Raw genomic sequence first — 21,927 nt, 5'->3', positions numbered from 1 at the left:
CAGGCCACAAAGCAGTTGGTGATGGCAGGGTGTGTGTTCATATATGCATGAAAGGAGTGCCTGAAGGGACTACTGGGGTGCTATGAAGTGATCCTATCACTGGAGCAAAGCATAGTTAGGGTTAGCATATTAATAATCCTACTCACTGGTTTTCATAAATGCTTAAATTTCAGGATATCCCTGCTAAAGTTCTAAATCAGGGATGGAGACGCTTCAGGCCCTCCAGATATTGATGGATTCCCTCTCCCATCATCCCCAGGCAACATAGCCAATGGTCAGGGATCATGGAGTCCAACAATGTATGGAGAAGCACAGTTTCTTCACTGTAAATACAGGAACTGGGAAACACTTGCTGGTTTTGATCTGTATCACACACAGAGGCATGCAAGGTCTTAAACACTCTGCTGATGAATACTGGTTGGCATGGCTGGCAGAAACCAGTATGCACTGTGGTATCTATGTAGTCTATGGTGGCTTTTTAGGGTCCCTGTGCTGGAGGTGTCATGGGTAGGAACCTTCAGCTGCTGTGCCCAATCAGGAGTGCAAAACATATTGTCTGGATATGCTCTTGGCTTGTAGCCACTCAAAGAGAGTGGTGTGAGGCACCTTAAGGCCAGCTGGTTTACAGTGGCCAATGCTTTTGTGGGCACTACTCTTTCCCCTCAGCCTGGTGGCTGCTAGATGCTTTGGTTGTGCTTGCTGGGGCTGGTGAGAGTTGGAATCCAAAATATCCGGAGGATACCAGGTAAGAAAGCTACATTAGAGGCAGAAGGTCCATGTTATATAGGAAGTAAGTTGTGGTCCAAACCTTCATACTCGGCAGAAAGATGAATTAGTCTCTAAGATGCCACAACCCTCTCCTTCATGTATGTAAGGAAGCTCATGGGTTTATGTCAAGTGGGCAGATAACAGTACTTTTAAAAGGTTTGGCTCCCTTTAATGATGCTCCCTATAATGATCAAACAGTGAGCTACCCTGAGATGAGAAGTTCTTTTCTAGGTATTGTAATAATGTCACTGAAAACAAAAGCAAAATATGTTTTATTGCAGGAACCTTGGACGGCCATCCCAATTCAGAAGTGGAGCACCACCACCATCATGATTCTCATGCTCCTAAACAGCCTCTGCTTCCCCCGAAACGACCTTTGTCATCCTCCTCTCAGGAAACGAGCAATGTGCAGGCGAGGGATCTTGGCCCTCCCAGCAGCACCGCAAGGACTATGCCTCCCTCCACAGTTGCGGCTGCCACCAGCACAGCAAAAGGGGTCAATTTTTCCACTGCTCCCTCCCCAGCCCCTAGGACTGTGCCCTCTGCTTTCACAAATGCTCGCACTACTGCTGCTACGAATGCTACCATGGCAGCACCAGCCAAGCAACCCCCTGTTCCACCTCCCAAGCCAATGAATAGGAATAGCAACCCCTTAATAGGTAAGTGGCTCTTCTTTGTGTATGCACTGTGCATTGTTCCATCTCCAGGCCCTTCCTTGATTCTTACTGCAGTTGTAGTTGATATGAGCTCAGTGTGGATGGGGCAAAGCCTGAAGACAAAGCACCAAATATATATATATATATATATATATATATATATATATATATATATATATAATTACTCAGTTTTCCACATTTTTCTTTTGCTTTTTAATGTCTGTACTTGTCCTTAGATTAGCGCATTTGTTGTGGTACAAGTCTACAAGGGCTACTTCATCAAATGCATGAAGTGTTATGCTGAGATACAGGAAATAATTGTTTCACTCTTGTCTATTTGTTACCAATTGGGAGTAGATCATGGCACACATGCTCTGGATCTTTTATTTTTCTGAATGGATCTGGTTTGCATTCACGCTCTACACAGCCTCTTATTCCTTTCTCTTGCTTTGCTAGGCCTCCTGATGCCACTTTCCTTTCTCCTTATACCTCTGTTGTAAGTATCTTAGGAAACTTTTCCAAAGACACAGCACTAAAACTTGGAGCATATAAGACCATCATAAAGAAGTTTGTGTGTGAGAGAGAAAGAGACAGGCAGTCCTAAACTCTCAAGCCTCTGTTCTTCAATAGGTTACCCTCCAGGGTAACATCAGGAATAAGATAGGTCTTTAATTGGCTGTGAAGTTTGCTGTTCTTTTGGCATGGCCACCATGAGCAGGACTGTTCTGTGACTTAGACTCTTAACTGTCCTACCTTTTCTGCAATGCTCCTGGTAACTCTTTCCCATTCCAAACAGCAAGGATCCATTGCATAAGCCTGTGGAAATGTGCCGTGTACACAGCACAGCTCATCACAGGCCAAGCATGAACATGTAGTAAGACAGTACTGCATGCCTGTAGGTGTGTGTACTTGTGTAGTGTTCACCCTGCAAGTTTACAGCTGTTCATGGGATTTCTAGCTGTTCCTCCCCTCTAGATGCTGGTCAGGTTTTAGAACTCTTAGTTTTCTGAAGCAAAGTTTTTTTTGTGGTCACTTCATATATTGTAAAGGATAGGTGGAGAATATGTGGCCCAAGCCAGTGCTGTATTTCCCAATGTGTCTCTTAACACAGTTCAAAGGTATATCAACAAAGCCACTCACCTGAGCTGTTTAGAAATGGAATGCCATGAAGGAAGAAAGGCAAGGGAATGTAACCAACAAGAGCAGGTTGCCATAAGCTTTTCGGAAAGAATGTCTGTAGCACTCACAGCCTGGCAGTATATAGGGAAGGGCTATGCAACACCTGCGGTTTGAGGGTGTGGGGAGAAGGAGGGGTGAAACGTAAACAGATCTTCCAAGACTGCACCTGTTCCTGCTCACCTGCTGAGAATTCGCAGTGGGAGTGTGTGGTAGATTTCGCAATCCTACTCTGAACGCACATGTACTCACATTGTAAGGTGTAGTGTGCCTTTTGTTTCTGACAAAGAAGGTAATGATAGCAGGAAATTCTATACTGTATCGCTTGCGGAGCCCTACCTTACAATCTCATATGAAGGGAAGAGCATAAATATAAAGCGATGAGAAGGGACTTGGCCAGATAGCACTTGGGGTTGGGGTGTGTGTGTGTGTTAGGGGATGCATGGAAGTAGAACTTCAGAGACAGAAATGGATTGGTCTGTAGGTATAGTTTTGATCAGGCTTCCTGAAGCATGTGACTCTCCAGATGTTGTTAGACTCCAGCTTCTAACACCCCAGCCCATTGGTCATGCTGACCAGGACCAGAAAGAGTGGGAGTCTAGCAACATCTAGAAGGCACAAAGTTTGGGACGACTGACTCAGATAATACAAAGAGGACTCGCCTCATCCCATGGAAATAAACATGGCACACTTGTGGATGAAACTCTAGGGAACGAAAACACTCTTTACTAAAAGCAGAAACCAGAGCCATCAGACTAAGCAAGGAGGTGACCCAGCTTCCCATGTTAATATGAAGTACAGTGGTGCCTCGCAAGACGAAAAGAATCCGTTCCGCGATTCTCTTCGTCTAGCGGTTTTTTCGTCTTGCGAAGCAACCCTATTAGCGGATTAGCGCTATTAGCGGTTTAGCGGCTTAGCGGCTATTAAAGGCTTAGCGGCTTAGCTGCTAAAAGGCTATTAGCGGCTTAGCGGCTTAGAAAAGGGGGGGGAGCGGGGGGGAAATCGCAAGACTTGCAAGACGTTTTCGTCTTGCGAAGCAAGCCCATAGGGAAAATCGTCTTGCGAAGCAACTCAAAAATGGAAAACCCTTTCGTCTAGTGGGTTTTCTGTCTTACGAGGCATTCGTCTTGCGGGGCACCACTGTATGTAGGCATCCATGTTAGAATATTGATGTGGTGAATCAGGTGTGTATGAAATCTTCAATACATATGTAAAAGGGGAGGGGGTACGGGAGTAGTAGGGTGTAGTCTGTCCTTCCCCTAGAACCTGTTTGGGCGGCCACAGGGAGGAACATGTCACAATTTGAGCTTTTGCTATAGAGCTTGATGTGATCAAGAAAGCCCCAGGAGAGGCAGAAAACAAAGGGCTAAGATAATATTTATGAATGAGTGATGAGCAGGGATTAAATCCTGCAGCCTTGACTGCATTATCTTGTTCCCTGCTCTCACATCCAGTGTCGAATTATATCCCGTCATCCTGCCCATCAGCTGATGTAACAAGGCACTTCAGTTGATGGGTGGGTGGATGTGGTTTGGGGCAAACAGCATTGTGGACCAATATTGGACCTGTGGTGGGCCAAAATTGGCCTGTGGACTGGAAATTACCTTGCTGTAGAATAATAGGTAAAAATCCAGTATTCAGTGTATGACTGTGATCTAAAGCTGTCATTTTTCTATACAAGGTTGTTGCTTTCTCTTAATTTTTTGAGATGGGGGTAAGTTGAGGAACTGAGGCTGAGAGAGTGACATCCCAAAATTATAACACGGGTTTGATCACAGATCTAAATCTAATGGTTATTATTATTTATTAAATGCCTTTACACCCCACTTTTTAAGAGTAAAACTGTCACATTGCAGTTTAGCTGTTTTGGCTGGGGCTGTAGTCCAAAACAGCTGGAGAGCACCAAGTTGGGGAAGGCCAGGATTTCCTTAACAAACCACAAGTTTATCAGGAGTTTCCCCACAGATGATCAAAGAAACCATAGCCTGTATCTCCAAAGTTTCTTTTGTTTTCCAGCTTCACCTGCCCCTTGTGGCTTTATAGTTGAGTGAGCATCTGGGTCAGATGTGGGAAACCTTTGGCCCTCTGGATGTTTCTGAACTACATCTCCCATCAGCTCTAGCAGGCATGACCAGTGACTAGGCATGATGGGGGTTATAGTTCAGCAGCATCCAGAGGTACCCCACATGCAGCCAAACAAACCATGGTTACTGAAGGGTGGTGGTTTTGCATCTAGTGCCAAGCCATCATTAAAGTAGACTTAAGGTTTGCAAGTCAACAATGAAAACATGACTTTAGATTGTGGTTTGTTTGCATTAAACATAATTAAGCCAGTTGATCAAACAAACCATAGTTTAAGAAACCCTCATTGAATAAATCATGGCTTGGTTAACTAAGCTAGCGAAACATTAACAGCCAAACTCTGTAAATTAACAGTGTGCAAACAGCAGCACCTAAATATATGAGGCAAGAAAAGAGGAAAAAGCCATCAATAAAAGGATGAGTAGGAAAAACAAAACTTTACAGTTCCATTCATTATCCGTTCAACCTTGCTGGCTCTCTGCCCCATTTGTCTGCCAATGACCTGTAAAAAGGTAAAGGTAAAGGACCCCTGTCCAGTCGCAAACGACTCAGGGGTTGCGGCGCTCATCTCGCTTTACTGGCCGAGGGAGCCGACGTTTGTTCTCCGACAGGTTTTCCGGGTCATATGGCCAGCATAACTAAGCTGCTTCTAGCGAAACCAGAGCAGCGCACAGAAATGCCGTTTACCTTCCCACCAGAGTGGTACCTATTTATCTACTTGCACTTTGACGTGCTTTCGAACTGCTAGGTTGGCAGGAGCTGGGGCCAAACAACGGGAGCTACCGACCTTCTGATTGCTCAGTGGTTTAGACCACAGCGCCACCCAATGACCTGTAGGTACCTGGCAATTTGTTTTCCATTGGGGTAAGGACTGAAGGCATGGAAAGGTCCTGCCTCTCTCCGGAATTTGCCTGGTCTGGGTCCCCTTTGTGTGATCTGGGGTGCTTGCTGTAACCATACCTAACAAGCGTTCCTCTCTTCTCTTCTAGCTGAATTGACTCAAGCGATCAGTAGTGGCACAGCTTTGTCTAAGCCTTCTCCGCCTTTGCCTCCCAAGAGAGGCATCCCATTAAACTTGCCTTCATCCCTTGAATCGGCTGCTGCTCCCAAGTCGCCTAATGAAAGGTCGTCCTACCCTTCCTCGATACCGGCGCACATGCTGCCACCTCACCCGCCGCCTTCTCCTTCGCCACCTCTGCCTTCGCACATTCCTCCAGAACCCGCCCATGTCCCTTCGCCTTCCTCCACCCCTGGGGCAGAGCCTCCCCTTCCCTCTGAACTGCGGGCGGAAACCCCGCAGGAAGGGCTGTCCGTGCTAGATGCAGGCAAGAGGATAGCCGAGCAGGGCTTTGGAGAGCCTCGGATGCCTTCGCGGCTGCCCCCACTCCCGCTCCACATCCGCATCCAGCAAGCGCTGACAAGCCCCCTGCCATCAACGCCGCCAGCAGAAGGCTCACACAGGGCACACTCGCTGCTCTTTGAGAACGAAGGCTCCTATGACGACAACGGGACCCTGGGCAGAACGAAGTCACTGCCGGTTACTATTGAGATGCTGAAAGTGTGAGTCCGACTTGAAATTGCTGGTGTGGAGCTCTGTGCAGTCCGTTTGTCCTTTTGTTTCCCACTCCAAGTCTCAGCTGCTGCATGCCCAACACTTTATTGAGATAAGCTATTTCTGAACTCTTATTTACTTATTTTTATTTATTAGATTTATATACCGCCCTTCATCGAAAAATCTTAGGGCAGTTCCCAAGATAAAAATGCAAGTTAAAAGCACAAATAAATAGTTAAAACAGAAACAATAAAACAATAGCCCCACTCCCCTCTCCCAAGCACGTTTAAAAGGCTGTAGAATATTAATCAGCTGAAGGCCTGGTTGAAAAGGAAGGTTTTTGCCTGGTGCCAAAAGGTGTGTAATGAAGGTGCCAGCAGAACTTCCATGGGGAGGACAATACCACAAATGGGGAGGCACACAAAGAACTTTGTGATGCATGAGCACCAAAATCCTTAATGCTCAACTTGGTATTATTATTATTTTATTACAGTGGTACCTTGGTTCTCGAACTTAATCCGTTCTGGGAGTCCTTTCGACTCCCGAAACCATTTGAAAACCAAGGCGCAGCTTCCACTTGGCTGCAGGAGCTTCCTGCACTCAAGCGAAAGCCGTGTTGGACGTTTGGCTTCCGAAAAACATTCGCAAACCGGAACACTTGCTTCCAGGTTTGCGGCGTTCGGTAGCCAAAATGTACGAGTACCAAGGCATTCGAGAACCAAGGTACGATTGTATTAACTTGCCTAGGTATAGTCTTTCTTGGGCTGTTGAGTCCTAAGCAGCTTCTGGATGTTTGTTTTACGTGGCATGAAGGATAACTTCTGCCTCTTCAACCAGGCCTTGGGCTGATTGACATCCAATGCCCTTTTAAAAGTGTTGTGGGAGGGGGATTATTGGTTGCTGTTCTCATTTTTGTTATGTATTTTGTGGTTTTTATATTGTAATTTTGTGTTGTAAACCGCCCTGGGATCTATGGACGAAGAGCACTATACAAAGTTAATCAATCAATCAACCAATCAATTAATTATAATTATAACAGCTTATTAAGGTGTTCACAAGTGGGGCATGATTGTAATATCCAGCACTCTGAGCTCTGAAAATAGAGCTTGGCAGGCAGTATGAAATCTGTAAAGCATGTTCTGTGTAATACACATTGACTAGTCATTGCATGGGGAAATGGTTGCCAGAGCTGTGGGCAGCTTGCTGTCCCTCCTCCCTCCATCAGCCCTGACCCTTGGTCATGCTGGTGCCGATGACAATTGCAGTCCCAAACATCTGGAGGGCACCAGTTTGGGAGAAGCCACTGGCGGTTAATTGCTCTTCAGGTATCGAGGTCAGAAAGGAGTCCTGAAGTGTAACCATAAGTTTCTACTGAATCAAGGCCAAGGGAAGAAAAAAACCATGATGCATGGAATTGCATGCTTGTAGAAGGCTGACCTGGAGTGTTTTGTTTTAAAAATCTCAATTGTGTGCCTTTCTGTTAGTCCAGACGATGATGAAGAGGAGGAAGGTGTCCAAGAGGATGTGCATCATTCCAATTCCCATGTTTACATTGGAGAGTCTCCCACTGTTACGGTCATTCCCAGGCTCAGCCTCCAGACAGTACAGGATGAAGAGGAGGGTCCAAGCGACTCAGACTCTGAGGGACCTATTCTGTACAAGGAGGAGGAGGAAGAGGATGAAGAAGATGACAGCCATAACAGTAAGGCTCTCACTTTTGGACAGAACTAACTCCAGAGAGGGCCGCTAAAATGCAGGGGAGAATTTAACCCTTTCCCTTCTTTGGGACAGGTGCTGTTTGCCTTGGGGGCAGGGAACCCCTCTTTGATGTCGTTGTGTGTTTTTCCCCTTCTCCAGTGCCAACACTAACATCAAAGGGGATGTTAACCTCACATCCACAGCAGGAGAGGAAAAGGTTAAAGGCCCTGCCTTCAGTGCTGTGGGCCCAACTCTGTGGAACTCCTTCCCACTAGAAGTCAGACAGGCCACTGCCCTTGCTGAGTTTCAGACACCTGAAAATGCTGCTCTCCTATTTTTAAAAAAATCTGGTGTTATTAAATATCCAGGGGGTTTAAGTGTTTTTGAGGTTTAATTCATGTTTTAAGTCCTGTATATATTTCTTTGGAAGCCTCTTCAAGACCTAGAATAAACAGTGCACCTCTCCTTCCCCACACTTGCTGTGACCCCATTAATGATCAGGGCCCCTCCCTGCAGCTGTGTGTGCTTGTGTTTGTGTGTGTGTGTGTGTGTTTAAGCAACATACATAAATGTTATGTCACATTTACTTTGGCCCTGAGGTGCAAGATCAAAAAGGCCTATATCTGTACATGCTTTGCATTAGGAGACAGGTGCTCCTTTGCTGCAGTGGCACATTCCTCCTGCTTTGTGACTTGTCCATGCTGTGACTGTCAGCAAAATGGTAATGCGAGGGTACAGCTGGCTGGGGGGTCAGCCACTCTGCTTGTTTTGTGACAAGATCTCCTTTTCCTTCTCTCTTTCCAAAGCTGCACTAGCCAACAAAGTCAAGAGGAAAGATACCCTAGCCATGAAACTGGGCCACATGGCTCCCAGGCAGGAGCTACCAGAAGAGAACACCACGTTTCCTCGGAAGAGCAAGGAAGAGTGGCAGGAAATCCGCCAGCAGATTGGGACGACACTGATCAGGTAGGAAGGCAGCAGGAAGTGTGCAATAGGGCCCAGTTAGGGATTGTGTGGGAAATGTCCCAGGTAGGGGCCGTTTTCCTCTCTGGATTTGCACTAAACAGAGCCATGCACCCAGCTGCAGTCCTAGGCAGATCTTGCACATCTGGCCTGCCAGCACTGGAAGCAGGAAGACACTTTCTCTGCTTCCTGAAATCAGAGCCATTCAGACATGTTGCTGTTTAAGTATTCATTTATTTCTTGCGTTTTATATCCTGCTTTTCCATCGAATGGTACACAAAAGTCACTAACCGCAGTGATGCAAATACAAGGCAATGAAATACAAAACACAGTAAAACAGGAATAAAATATAACCATCTCTGCTGTTCTAGAGCTGTACAGGAAAAGAGCAGTGTGTGTGAGCCTGACACTTTACTCGGGCTCATTGCGACTCCTCCACATAGTGCTAAACCATGGTTACGTGCAAACTACCTTAGTGCAAAGAAAGATGGGGAAAGCCAAAGGTTTTCTTGTAGTCGGTGTCAGAGTCTTCTTTTGTGCTTTTGTCCTAAAAGGATGCAATTGTGATTTGCCTTTCTGCCCCTGCTTCCTCTTAAATTAGGCGATTAAGTCAGAGACCAACAGCAGAAGAATTGGAGCAAAGGAATATACTTCAACGTAAGTAGAAGCTTCTCCATGTGCTTGTTTTCTAAGGAGTATTCAGATCATTTCTATAGCACTCTGGCTCCAAGGCATTGTCCCTTGGCTGCTGTCCCAAACACTGTGCTGCTGCAGCGTTGCTTGCTATTCCTGCCGTGCAGCATTCTTGCTACCGTACCTGTGATTTGCATGGAAAGTTTCATTTGAATTTCCAGCAGACCATATGCTGCAGTAGGTGATCTGGATTGCAATTAATGAATAGCGCACAGGGCAAGCTCTTCCCGCTTGGCAACTGCAGGTGGTAGAACCGCCTTTTGTTGTAGGAAGAGGAGGAAGAGTGCTGTTTTAATAACGCCATGCTGTTTTAATATGGTGGCCTGCTTTTAAAAAATTTTTATAACTGGTGGGTGGGTGGTTTTTTTTAGCTGTATCTGTTTTTAAATTCATGTTCTGAGCTGAGAGATCCACAGCCATGGCTCTAGCCCCATAGAAAAAGCCCTACCTGCTAAGGCCTTCCAACCTGAGCTAAGAGGGATGCCACACACGAGTGAGTCTTCCCCAGATAACCTAAGGAGGAGGACATGTGGAGAAGGCGGAGCCCAAGTCATAGGACTTTAAATGTAAAACAAACTCCAAACTCTCCGTAAACTGGATCCAGGAACACACTGGCAGCCAATTTAGATTGTCAGTGATGTGGAAATAACATGATTCCTGGTGGGTGGGGTGGGGCCAAGCAGGAAATCAAACTGCCATGTTTTGCACCAGTTGAAGTTTCTAAACTGTCTTCAGGGACAGGTCCTGTGCAGAAGAAACATTTCAGTAATGTCATGCTGCTACGTTCTGTGGACTAAGGCAAGAAATGCTATTCTTCTTCCGCAATTCTAGTAAGGGATTGTCAGATCATAAATCTAGTTGGTTTCCTCTGCTTGGATTTATCCAGAGTCATTTAATAAACTGTTTCATGCCGGGAATGAGTGGTATAAAGTAAAATCAGTGGATCGAATTGTTTCCAAGGGAACGGACTTTTGCATGGAGGGTCATAAGGAATCTTGCTGGGTGTGGATGAGAACCCATATTCCCTTTATATAGTATCAAATACACACATACACACCAAGTTCCTAATACCTCCTTCATGCAAGAGACCAAATCTGTAGAAGCACTTGATTGACAGGTGTGTACCATTCATAGAGCAATAATTGCAACATTTTATTTGTTAATGCTAAACCATGTTGGAAGGAAAGAGAAGTTTCAGACATCATCAGTCATTTTTCTCTTTCACAGAAAAAAATGAGGCCGACCGGCAAGCTGAAAAAAGGGAAATAAAGCGCCGGCTCACCAGAAAGGTATTGGGGCATCATGGGCTGCTGGGAATTCTGTACTGCTTTATTAATATTTTTTAAAGTAAAAAAGTTTCATTAAACATTACAAACAACAAAGAAAACTGCACAGAGTTATTTCATTTACAAACTTATACAAAGCACAGCACAGAAGCAGGGGAAAGTATCCACCAATGTAATATTGTAAACACTGCTCTCCTACATGTGAAGAGTCAGCTTGTGGCACGGATCCTGCACCTCATGCATTACCCCACTTTCCACGAACTACCACTTGGCCTCTGCACAGTGGAGCCTGAGAGTCTACAGAGTAGGCTGCCCCATATTTCTACCCCTTTTTGAGACTCCCCAATAGCTCTCCTTCTCTGCATAGAGATCGGAGAGAGCCATGCCCCAGATGCTCTTCATGGGTTTTGGGTTAATCCTTATTTTGCAAGGTTGCACCAAGGCAAGAGGCATCTTTGGTTTTGTTGACTTAAGTGAGTTTTCTCTTCACAAAACCACTCACCCACCCTGACCATACACCACACTTCCTCTTTCCATATCTGATTATTGGGAGGCTTTGCACCAGACAGATGCACCAAGGCAACCCACACTGTTCCAAGTCACTGGACTGGAGCAACTACCTGGATATGCAGTGCTGCCACGCTAGGACTTGTGACACTGGATTGGTGCAGCGCTTGTGCCAGGATCCACTTTAGCCTTGTGAAGCAGGCCACCTGATTTCACTTGCAAGTCACAATTTCTTTCTCTCTCTCTCTCTCTCTCTCTCTCTCTCTCTCTCTCTGCCTTTTAGCTTAGTCAAAGGCCTACTGTGGCTGAACTGCAGGCAAGGAAGATCCTGAGGTTTAATGAATATGTGGAGGTAACAGATGCCCAGGACTACGACAGGCGAGCAGACAAGCCATGGACCAAATTAACCCCTGCTGACAAGGTGAGAAAGGCAAATGCTCTCTCTGCCCAGCCTCTCTCTCCACACTCCTGTCCCAAGGCATCTCTGCCACCCTCAGACGTCCAAGGCCTCCTGTCTTCTCAAACGACTTCATCTGCACCTTACGGACTGGGGCTGCCTTTCAGAATACTCGTATGACATCACCTGTCATTTCCTTCAAAACCCACCTTTTCTGCAAAGTCTTTCGTCCCTGCAGTAATGAAACCCCTGTGTGTGTTTTGTGGCTGTGTGCCTTCTGCTCTGCCTTCCTCTTCCAGTGACCTCCAGATGTTGTTGCACTCCAGCCCCCATCAGACCAAAACAGTGTGGCTGGTGATCAGGGATTATGGGAATTGTAGTCCAAGAACATCTGGAGAGACACAGGTTCCTCATCCCTACTTCCCATCCAAGCTCCACAATCAGAGGCAGTAGGCTTCTGAATGCCAGATGCTGAAAACCGAAAGAGGGGAGAATACAGTTGAGTTCAGATCCTGCTTATGGGCTTCCCATAGGCATCTGGTCGGCCACTATGAAAGCAGGATGTTGAATTAGGTTCAGGTATGTGCATCTGAAGTAAATACACGTTCCACCCCTGCCTGTGTCTGTTTGCAGTTCTCTATTTGCTCACCTATACAAGATACTAGATTTTAAACTTCTCAAGGAACCTCCTGTTCTCTTGTGCTCTGCAAAAGTGCCATACACTTGGGAGAGTGCTATATTTCACCACCATGTTCTTCATTATCTTATAAGTTGAGCCTTGCCTATGTGCAAACTTTCAAGGGGTTTGTTCTGTTCCTCATCCTCTGGGCAGTGAGGAACATCCTCCTTGCTGCCTCCATTTCCAGCTGCGTCTCATGCCTCTTGCAGCACCATCCGTTTGCCCGCCTCTGCATAATGAGGTTTCCTGTGCTATATTGCAAAGGGGGGACCAAATGCCATGATGACCACAACAGCACTGATTATAGTCTGATAGAGCTTGTTATAAGTAACAGTCTGGTACACCTACACAAAGAAGTGCCACCTATTTTATAGGTCCATGTGTTTGCATCTGTTGAAGAGGCTCTTTGATAGGGGAGCTTGTTTGCTGGGCAAGAGTGAGTGCCTTCTTGGTGGCTGCATGAAAACTGTGCAACAATGTTCTGTTGGAAGTGAATATTCTATCTGCACTTCCTTGTCTGTGTTATACACTATATCGCAGGGTGTTTTGTCTTGATACTGGAATGTGATATGAAATGTTCTGTTTGTTGGAAGCCGCCTTAAGTGATGCTTATGCATTAGAAAAGCAGGGGAAGCATTCTTACATAACCAAAATAATAAGTAAGTAAATAAACCATACTGAAACCCCCATCAGTAATGAAGCTGCCAGAAACCCTGTGTTTCCTGCCAGCTGTTTCCCCACCTCCCCACCCAGGCCCCTTCTGGTCTCCTGACAGATTCTTTCCTTTCGTTCTTTGATCCTGGCTACTGGTCAGAACATCCAAAGAGGAAGTGCAGCACAATGGCTAAGCTGGGTTACTTCTGATAGGATGAAATAGACATAAGGCAGACATACACAGCTGGGACACCCTGCTGATTGGATAGCACCTGTCAGGGCTGGAAGTGCTCAGATCTGAACTGACAGGGCTCCTTCTCCCCACTTCTCCCCATTTAGGCTGCCATCCGGAAGGAGCTGAACGAGTTCAAGAGCTCTGAAATGGAAGTCCACGAAGAGAGCAAGCAGTTCACACGGTGTGTAAGAGGGAGGTGCCCACTTTCCTTCCCATGCTTCTTTCGTAGGACTGTAGTAGCTCCTAGCATTCCCACTAGCCTTCCTTGCCATGGTCAGGTTTGAACCAGCATCTCATCGCCTCTCTAGTGTGTGATATCTTGGGGTGGGGAGAGGGCAGAAACTTGCCCCCATGGATTTCCCATCTTTAGTGAGCTTTGGACATGCCCCTGCTAAACCCATGTTTGGTGCACGTTGTGTGGCAGGCTGGAGCCAAGAAGGCAGTGGGTATGCTCTGGGTGAGGGGCAATGGAGACATCAACACAGGCAGACATTTGCTGATAGTATTTGATGGTTGGCCAGCACCATCTAGCAGTGAGAGCTTGACAGTTGTGGTTCTCATGTCCTGAGGGCATGACCTGGATGCGGCATGCAAGACCCAAAGCGGGGGGGGGGGGGGGGAGGCGTCCAAGCCCATTGCCATTCTCACAAGCACAATGTGATTCTCTTGCAGGTTTCATCGGCCATGAATCTTTTAGAAAACCCGCTCCCCAACACTGATAGATGTGCCAGAGAAGGTTGCTGATGACTTGAGGCATTTGCTGGTTGCCCTCTCCTGAGCTGAAGAGGAACCTTTGAGGCTTGTCTAAGATTTGCCTTCAGATCGTATCCAGGAAATGACCTTCTTCAGGGAAACAAAAGAGGGGTGGGGAGAGCCTTGTCCAAAAGTTGCATTTCATTGGAAGGAGTTTCTGTCAAGTGCCATCAAATCACAACGGCGGGGGGAGAAACACTATACCTCAGATGAATCAGCAATAACCCCCTGCTTATAGCTGGGTGCCCTGACTCACGTTAGACGTGGACAGCTCTAGCGTTTGAATGGATAATGCCCCCCCTCTTCCTGTTCTGCTGTAAATAGTATGTTCTGATCTGTTTCACAGGCTTTTTCAAAGGAAGAGATAATATTGGAGCAGCCTTTGTAGGTAGTGAACAGGAAGCAAGAATGTGTGCCTGTGCATGTGGGTGAGAGAGATTGAGAGTGAGTGTGTGCTTGTGCGTGCATGTGTTCTGTACAAAGGAAACTTTAAAATACTGTCCTAGCAGGAAACTGACACATTATGGGAGATTTTGTTTTTGTTTTTTTGCTTATGTCTTTTGGATGTACTTAATATGCAGAATCACTACTGACCAATTTTAAATCATCCTGCAGAAAAATTGTATAGTTCTTAAATGGCATATGCTGCATTTTGAGAGAGGGGGACAGTTTTTAGACAATTTTTTTAAGATGGACAACAAAAAAACTTGTAACGTTGAGACCTCTTTTTTCTTATGCATATTTAGTCCTATATAACAGGAACTGCAAAGCCTAAAACAAGTTGCCTTCAGGAAGCAGATGGCATGGAATATATTGTATATTAAAAAAAAAATCATGAATTCTTCCTTTTCTTTTTAAAAAACTTTCTGAAATTAGAGTGGAACTTGCCTTTTCTTAGTCAAGTAGCAAAATGTATTGGAAGTTCCAAATGTCACATGCTTGAGAAGGGCTTGAAATCAGCCTTTTCATATTTATAAACGTTAGCAAATACGGCATCCCTTGATCTCTCGTGGAATGTTTCTGAATGATTTTGCAAGCCACTGCTGGGTTGCAGGGTTGGCCACCCTTTCGTGCGAGAGGCTGGGAGGGATTTGGATGCGTGTTAACGTAGGTCAGCTTCCCCCAGCTTCAGGCCTTTCAGATGTTGTTGGCCCACAACCATTGACCACGCCAGCTGAGGCTGTTGGGAGTTGTAGTTCAACATCACTTGGCAAGCCTCTGTTTGGGGAAGGTGGATGTAGGTGGCTCCATGTTTGACAACTGCTTTGGTTGCACAAGCTACCCTTGCAGAACATGATGCTGTACCAGTGGGTAGGCAGCGCACAGATGGCTAAAGGCTGTGTCCCATGCCATTCTATGCTTCCTCACCTTGAGAAGAGGCCATTACATACTGCTGAAGCCTACCCAGTTGCCAAACCTTCTGGTGGGTAAGATGCAATAGAAGAAGGGCTGCTATATCTTGCAACAATCACATAAGATAAGGAGTGTCAGGAGGCACTGGATCCAGATTAAATGAATTTAGAACCCACTGAAATCCATAGGAATACGATTGTCAAGACTTTAAAAACCATTGATTTTAGTGGGGACTGCACCACTCACTTTATCTGAATCCAACAGAATACCTTTTCATGAGCAAAGGACAAAAGCCTGGAACACTCTTTGCTATGCAACTGTTAAAGGCAGCAGTAGACAGGTAAGTGGGTGCCTCCAGGTAATCTTGGGCTATAACTGCCATAATCTATGGCCATTGGCCATGCTGGTGGGAGTTCTCCACCCCTGTGCTGAAGCATCAATAATCCCATTCCAATATGTCCTAGTCACCTTACTGGGCAGACCAGGGATACAAAGATCTCAAACTCTGCTTTTGTACCTCAAGGGTTTCATTCTACCCCTAACCCCCTACCCCTCAGATGACCTTTTTTGTTCTCTCTTTCTCCCCCTCCTCCAAACCCTTTTGTTTTCTTGAGCACTGACTTGGTGAGAATATTTTGCAAGGGGCGAGAGGGGTGGAGTTTGGCTTTGTTGCCTTTAAGGCAGAGGATGGGCAATCTGTGGTCTTCCAGATTTGTTGGACTCCTATGGGACCCAGTCAGCATAACCAAACGCTGGAGATTATGGGAGCTGGAGACCAGCATCTGGGAGAGCCCACAGGATTCCTACTGCTACTTGAATAGCGTTTCTTCAGGAAGAGTGCAAGGAGAGAAGCTATTGTAGACATCAGGGGAGTGCTGAAGCGCTCCATGCCAGAACTGCTTTTTCAAAGTGTGTAAAATATATTTCTGTAGAGCAGATCATTGCATTGTATAGCTGTCTTCCTTTCAATAAGATTTTATGGAATAAATTTTTTTTAGAAAAGAAAAAGCTTGCTCTTCTCTTCTCCCTCTCAGTTGCATCGTCGACCTCTTGTGCAGTCACTTCCCAGATACAGAGAGTGATTTGGGGTGTCATAGTATCATAGAATTGTAGAGTTGGAAGGGACCTCAAGGGTCATCTAGTCCAACCCCCTGCAATGCAGGAATCTCAGCTGAAGCATCCATGACAGACGACCATCCAACCTCTGCTTAAAAACCTCCAAGGAAGGAGAGGTTTTTAAATTTCCAACGAAAAAGAGGTTTGCTACCTCTACACTCCCTGTAGAGGTAAAAACTATCTTCTAAAAAGTACAGCTACATACCCCCCCCCCCCGTCTTACAGATGGAAGATTATTATATCAAATCTACTCAGTGTAATGCATTCATTTCCTCTGCAATTGCTTGTCCTGAACGGTCGTAGAATTATTATTTTTTAAAGGGAGATATAGGTGAGTTCAGTGCTTTTTTTCTAAAAAATAAATGTTTTGGGGTACTCTCATTTTCCTAGGGTACTCTCATTTTCCTATTCATATTGAAATACTGCCCATCAAGGAGGCCAAATTTAGATTCACAAAATGTTTAGGGGTATGCATACCCCTGCATCCCCCCCAGAAAAAAAGCACTGGGTGAGTTTATATGTGCAGAAACCCCTGGTTTTGTGTTATGAATGTCATGTGCCATACAAAAAAACTGCATCCTGTCCACTCTGCCTGCCATTGTCCCCTGTCCCCTGGAAGGCTGCCCTCGGGCAGAAAAGGGTTCCCCATCCCTGGTGTGCAGGGTTCTTTCAAAAATCAGGCCAAAACATGTCCACTCTAGAAAATTTCTACCCACTAGAGGGCAGCCTTGAACTGTTCTGCAAGGACTGTCACTATAAAAAGTTAGATAATTTAGAAAGTTCAAAGGAACAGGAGGTCTGCATCTTCTGAAATTAGATCAATACTAAAGACGGCAGAGTGTTTGGCCCCCTCTTGAAGGGCATCCTGGATCACCTAGAGGGGGCAGCTGAGGGTGCCTGGAGCTTCAGACAAAGTGGAATTGTGCTAAATTTTCAAAGTGTTGAGTTTGGGGAGCTGGGTAGTATGCAAAGGGAAGGCCACAAGCTGCATTTTCAACATTGAATAGCTACTTAACTGCGCAGTATTCTGCATGTCTGCCCAGAACTAATTGCACTGAGTTCAATGGAACTTATTCCCTGGTAATTCCATCAAGCTGCCTGAATGGGAGAGATAGGAATCAGGGCTCATTCCATCCGCTCTGCTCCAGGACCAGCTCCTCCAGGCACCTCCTAGCCCTGAACTGTTTCCCTGCCAGCTGGCTGTTCTAAGAAATACTATTTGACCATTTGTTGTCTGGGTTTGCTTTTTCCCATTTGTGCCATTCCTTCTGCAGTGAAACATTGAGTGAGTTTTAATTCAATTCAGTTTTCAAAAGCAAAGAGCATTAAATCATAAATAACATTGCAAAACCAAGAAATGGAAATGGATAGGTTCATCCATTGCAAGTGTCCACAAGCAGTGGTTGTTTCCGTTTTGGAGGAGGGACAATTCTTGTCCCTTTTCACTTCAACTGTACAACATTTGGTAATCCACCCCAGCTCAACGCAAACTCATTCCATTCAATAGGGGGAATGTTTGAGGGCAGTGAAGTCCCTTTCAGATCATTTCAAACATTACCGTATTTTTCGCCCCATAGGGCGCACCGGCCCATAGGGCGCACCTAGTTTTTTGGGGGGGAAGCCCGAGCTTCCCCCGACCCCAGCCCCCAGAACAGGCTGGTCTCCGCAAGCCGTGGGAGGGCTCCCGCGGCTTGCGCAGAGCTACCCGAAGCCCGGGCGCAACTGTTCAGCGCACCCAGGCTTCGGGAGCAAGGCTTGCGGATAGCTTCCTGAAGCCTGGAGAGCTAGAGGGGTTGGTGCGCACTGACCCCTCTCGCTCTCCAGGCTTCAGTGAAAGCCTGCATTCGCCCCATAGGACACACACACATTTCCCCTTCATTTTTGGAGGGGGAAAGGTGCGTCCTATAGGGCGAAAAATACGGTAAATTATCTTCATTTAACACCCTTCTCAGCAGAAGCATTTTCTCCTCACTTACAGGAACAGTAGGAAGACATATCCTCTTCCATAATGAAGCTGGCCGTGTTGTGAGCCTGGTGTCCTAGAGGGACAGTGGGAAAAAGTGAGGTCACACTCTGAAAGGCCTATGGAATCAAAGGGAGGGTGAGGAGGAGAACAGGCACTCTCAGGCGTGGCTTACAAGGGCCATGATGTACTGTGGCAGAGCAGGGACGAATGCATAGGGGCACTGCATACCAATCCAATTTCTCCAAATTCATTACCCATCCAGAGACACTCCATGGGGCACTCAGAAAAAGATTCAGGAGGTGCCTGGTCCCCTGCCTAGCCGCATGCCTGGATTGTAATTTCCATCATTCAAGAGGCGAGTCCATCCATCCCTACCAGGGAGGGATGTTGCTTTACTTACCATCAAGCAGTGCTGCCACTCGGGACACATACCTGTTTGTTGGCAGCAGGCTGCAATAAGCTCAGGGCAGCACCCTGGATGACGTCCTTGCTGTACGTCTTGATCTATCAGAAAAGAAAAAGGAGAAATGGCAGGTTTGTGCACATAGGAGAATATCCTATACCCACCTTAAATGCCAAAGACATCCCATGTGGTTTAACACACAGACTAAGAGCACTGGAGCTGGATGAGGGAGACCTGAGCCCAATTTGCCACATGGCTAGGAGCTTATCTAGAGGATTCTGGCACAGCCGCTCCCATTACCAACCTGACAGGGCGGTTGGAAAGATAAAATGGGATGACCCTGCGCAAAGCTGCCCTGCTCTCCTTACAGCAGCTCACAAAGCAGCTAGAAGCATCCCAAGAATGAAGGCGACCTTACCAAATATTTAGCTGCCTTATGCGGTGCATGGTGCAGGTGGAACACATTCGGTTCTGCCCACCAGATGACTTTGGGGACCAACAGCTTCAGAGCAGCCTTTGCTGCCTGCAATGCAAGAAGAGAAGTGGGGTGAGATTCCTGAAAGCAAGAAGCCCCAAGTCATAGATAGGCAGAGGAGGGGAGTCAAGAGAAGGAGAAGAAGCTGGAGAGGTTAGCGGCCTCAAAAGTGGACATGTCCATGAGGTTCCGGAGAACAATCCATGCAGGCCCTCACCTCTGCCACCTCTTGTGTGTCCTCCAGGTGAATGAGGACATTCACCACTTCTGCAATGGCTTCCTCTGGCAAGCTGGGATGCCACCGCTGCCCTGCCCTGCCCCACAGCAGCCCCAGGTGTCTAATTGCCACTGGCGAACCAGGGCTTCGTCCTGAAAGCAGGGGAAAAAGAGGAACCATGACCACAAATTGTCCCTTCTCACTTCCAAAGGTGAAAACATTAAATCCATGCCCCCTTTCCACCTGTGTCCAGAGGAGCCCCATGCTGAAACTAGGAAACCTTCCCTGTAAACCTTAAAAGAAACCCTTAAAGAAAAACCAAATCAAAATGATAAAACATCTACAATAACACAGTCAGATGCTGACTCCGACCAGACTATCCACAAAGGGAAACTGAGGCAAGCCTGAGGAGATGAATGGGAGGGGGGGGGGGACAAGACGGACTGGTCAAAAGGGGGAGGGAAAGTGAGCAGACTGGCAAAGACCAGCATTTCCTGTCTTTGGGCACCAGAGGGAACCAAATCCACATGCTAGCATGGGAGAATGGCTTTATCTTTGGGTACTGTATCTCCCACTCGCAAATGAGCTGCAGCTGTGGGTCCTGTGGGCAAGTGAGTGGCAACTGCGGGTGACATCCTCAGGTGCAAACAGTTGCAGCCAGACCATTCCGCATCCTGATCTGGTTGGCAAAGAGGTGGATGGCGTGGCAAACCCCTGCAGACCATCCATTGTCCACATTATTCTAGGGTGGTGTTTTCTTACTTCAAGCTGCCTTGAAAAATGTGGAATAAATAGCCTGCATTCAGAACACACACACACACACACACACACACACACACACACACACACACACCATAACGTGCATTGAAAAAGAACAGGAAAAAGTACTCACATGGCCAGTTAGGCTGCAATCACCTTTTCAATCCGGCCCGCAGACAGTCTGGAAATCAGCGTGTTTTTACATGAGTAGAGTGTGTGCTTTTATTTAAAATGCATCTCTGGGTTATTTGTGGGGCATAGGAATTCGTTCATTTCCCCCCCTTCAAAATATAGTCTGGCCCCCCACATGATCTGAGGGACTGTGGACCGGCCCCCTGCTGAAAAAGGTTGCTGACCCCTGACTCACAGGGTTGTTGTGAGGATGAAATGGGGAGGAGCAGAACCTTGAGCTCCTTGGAAGATAAAGGGGGCCTAGAAATGCAGTAAATGTATAAATAATAAAATGTGTGCAACAGAACGACTTTACCATTTACCTCACCTGCTACCTGGGGGTACTTCGTGAGGATGAGGATTCCATAGCGGAGGGTGCTGCTGCCGGTATCTGTGCCCGCAAAGAAAATATATTTTTTATTATTAATATTACTACTACTAGTAGTAGTAATAATATTATTAGTATTAAAATTTTTATTTATACCCCGCCCATCTGTTGGGTTTCCCCAGCCCCTCTGGGTGGCTCCCAACAGAATATATGAAAAACACGATAAAACATCAAACATTAAAAGCTTCCCTAAGCAGGGCTGCCTTCAGATGTCTTCTAAAAGTCAGATAGTTGTTTATACACTTGGGAGCACTAGACCTCTACTTCCTCACAGAGCAAGTACCCCTCACTTGATAGCCAAGAGGAGATACTTGTTGGGAACTCCGCCTTTCACAAAACAAGATTTTTCAGGAGGTTGGCTCACACGCTGAAAAGAAATGGCCCAAGTCTCTTCTCTACAATCCTTGCAGTACCTTACCTTCACCATTTTGTAAGTGAAGTGCTTAATAAACTGTTGGAGCAAACAATAGAGGTCCATGGTCATAAATTAGTGCATAGCAGCAAGGTGCTCAGTCAGGAAGCTCATGGCCTCAACTGTGAACTCCCAAGCAAAGCCAATACCTGCCAAAAACAAACTGATCAGTGCCAACTGCAAAACCCGCTGGGATCAGTTATACAAAGGTTCTATACAAAGGTTATGTGTTATGATACCTCATTGCCCACTCACATGTTCCTTGACCTCCTTCAGGACGAAAACTTCTGCAGAGCTTTCATCCGCAATCCAGCCATCTCCTGGCTTTTCATACCCACGAGGACAGTAGTCAGCTGGATCTTGAGCTGCTCTTCAGTGAACCCCTCTTAAAGAATGCCAGCAGCATCAGAAATCCTATCAAACTGTACTGAGACACTGAGGAATAGGATTGTTGTTGTAGGAAAATCCTTGGGCTCACATTTTTTTGTTGAATTTATTATTTTAAATGGTTTTATACAACAATATTTATTTGAGTGTGTGTGTGTGTGTGTGTGATATTTTGCTCCAT

General features: G+C 46.2%; 2 protein-coding genes across 5 annotated transcripts in view; one reads left to right on the top strand and one right to left on the bottom strand.

The window, feature by feature from the left end:
• PHACTR4 (phosphatase and actin regulator 4) overlaps positions 1-16,460 on the top strand; it is an 83,404-nt gene extending 66,944 nt beyond the window's left edge. For all 4 annotated transcript variants that reach the window (XM_028738712.2, XM_028738711.2, XM_028738709.2 and 1 more), the window contains 9 exons: positions 1,050-1,427; positions 5,672-6,242; positions 7,719-7,936; positions 8,739-8,898; positions 9,497-9,552; positions 10,816-10,877; positions 11,665-11,802; positions 13,451-13,527; positions 14,019-16,460. In XM_028738712.2, the coding sequence (XP_028594545.2) occupies positions 1,050-1,427; positions 5,672-6,242; positions 7,719-7,936; positions 8,739-8,898; positions 9,497-9,552; positions 10,816-10,877; positions 11,665-11,802; positions 13,451-13,527; positions 14,019-14,034 (1,676 nt within the window). In that variant the 3' untranslated portion in view covers positions 14,035-16,460. The remainder of the gene's footprint in view (positions 1-1,049; positions 1,428-5,671; positions 6,243-7,718; positions 7,937-8,738; positions 8,899-9,496; positions 9,553-10,815; positions 10,878-11,664; positions 11,803-13,450; positions 13,528-14,018) is intronic.
• Positions 14,631-20,438, bottom strand: LOC114603114 (uncharacterized). Its single transcript, XM_077931998.1, has 3 exons — positions 19,630-20,438; positions 19,356-19,460; positions 14,631-19,038 (listed from the first exon to the last, which is right to left on the bottom strand). Exons 1-3 carry the CDS (start codon positions 19,891-19,893, stop codon positions 18,937-18,939), a joined length of 471 nt encoding a protein of 156 aa, XP_077788124.1. The 5' UTR covers positions 19,894-20,438; the 3' UTR covers positions 14,631-18,936.
• Positions 20,439-21,927: the final 1,489 nt, after the last annotated feature.

This window comes from Podarcis muralis, chromosome 7 (assembly GCF_964188315.1).
Source record: "Podarcis muralis chromosome 7, rPodMur119.hap1.1, whole genome shotgun sequence".
NCBI classification, from domain to species: Eukaryota; Metazoa; Chordata; class Lepidosauria; order Squamata; family Lacertidae; genus Podarcis; species Podarcis muralis.
Note: the sequence above shows the minus strand (reverse complement) of the source record. Positions and strands in the feature narration are given on the sequence as shown.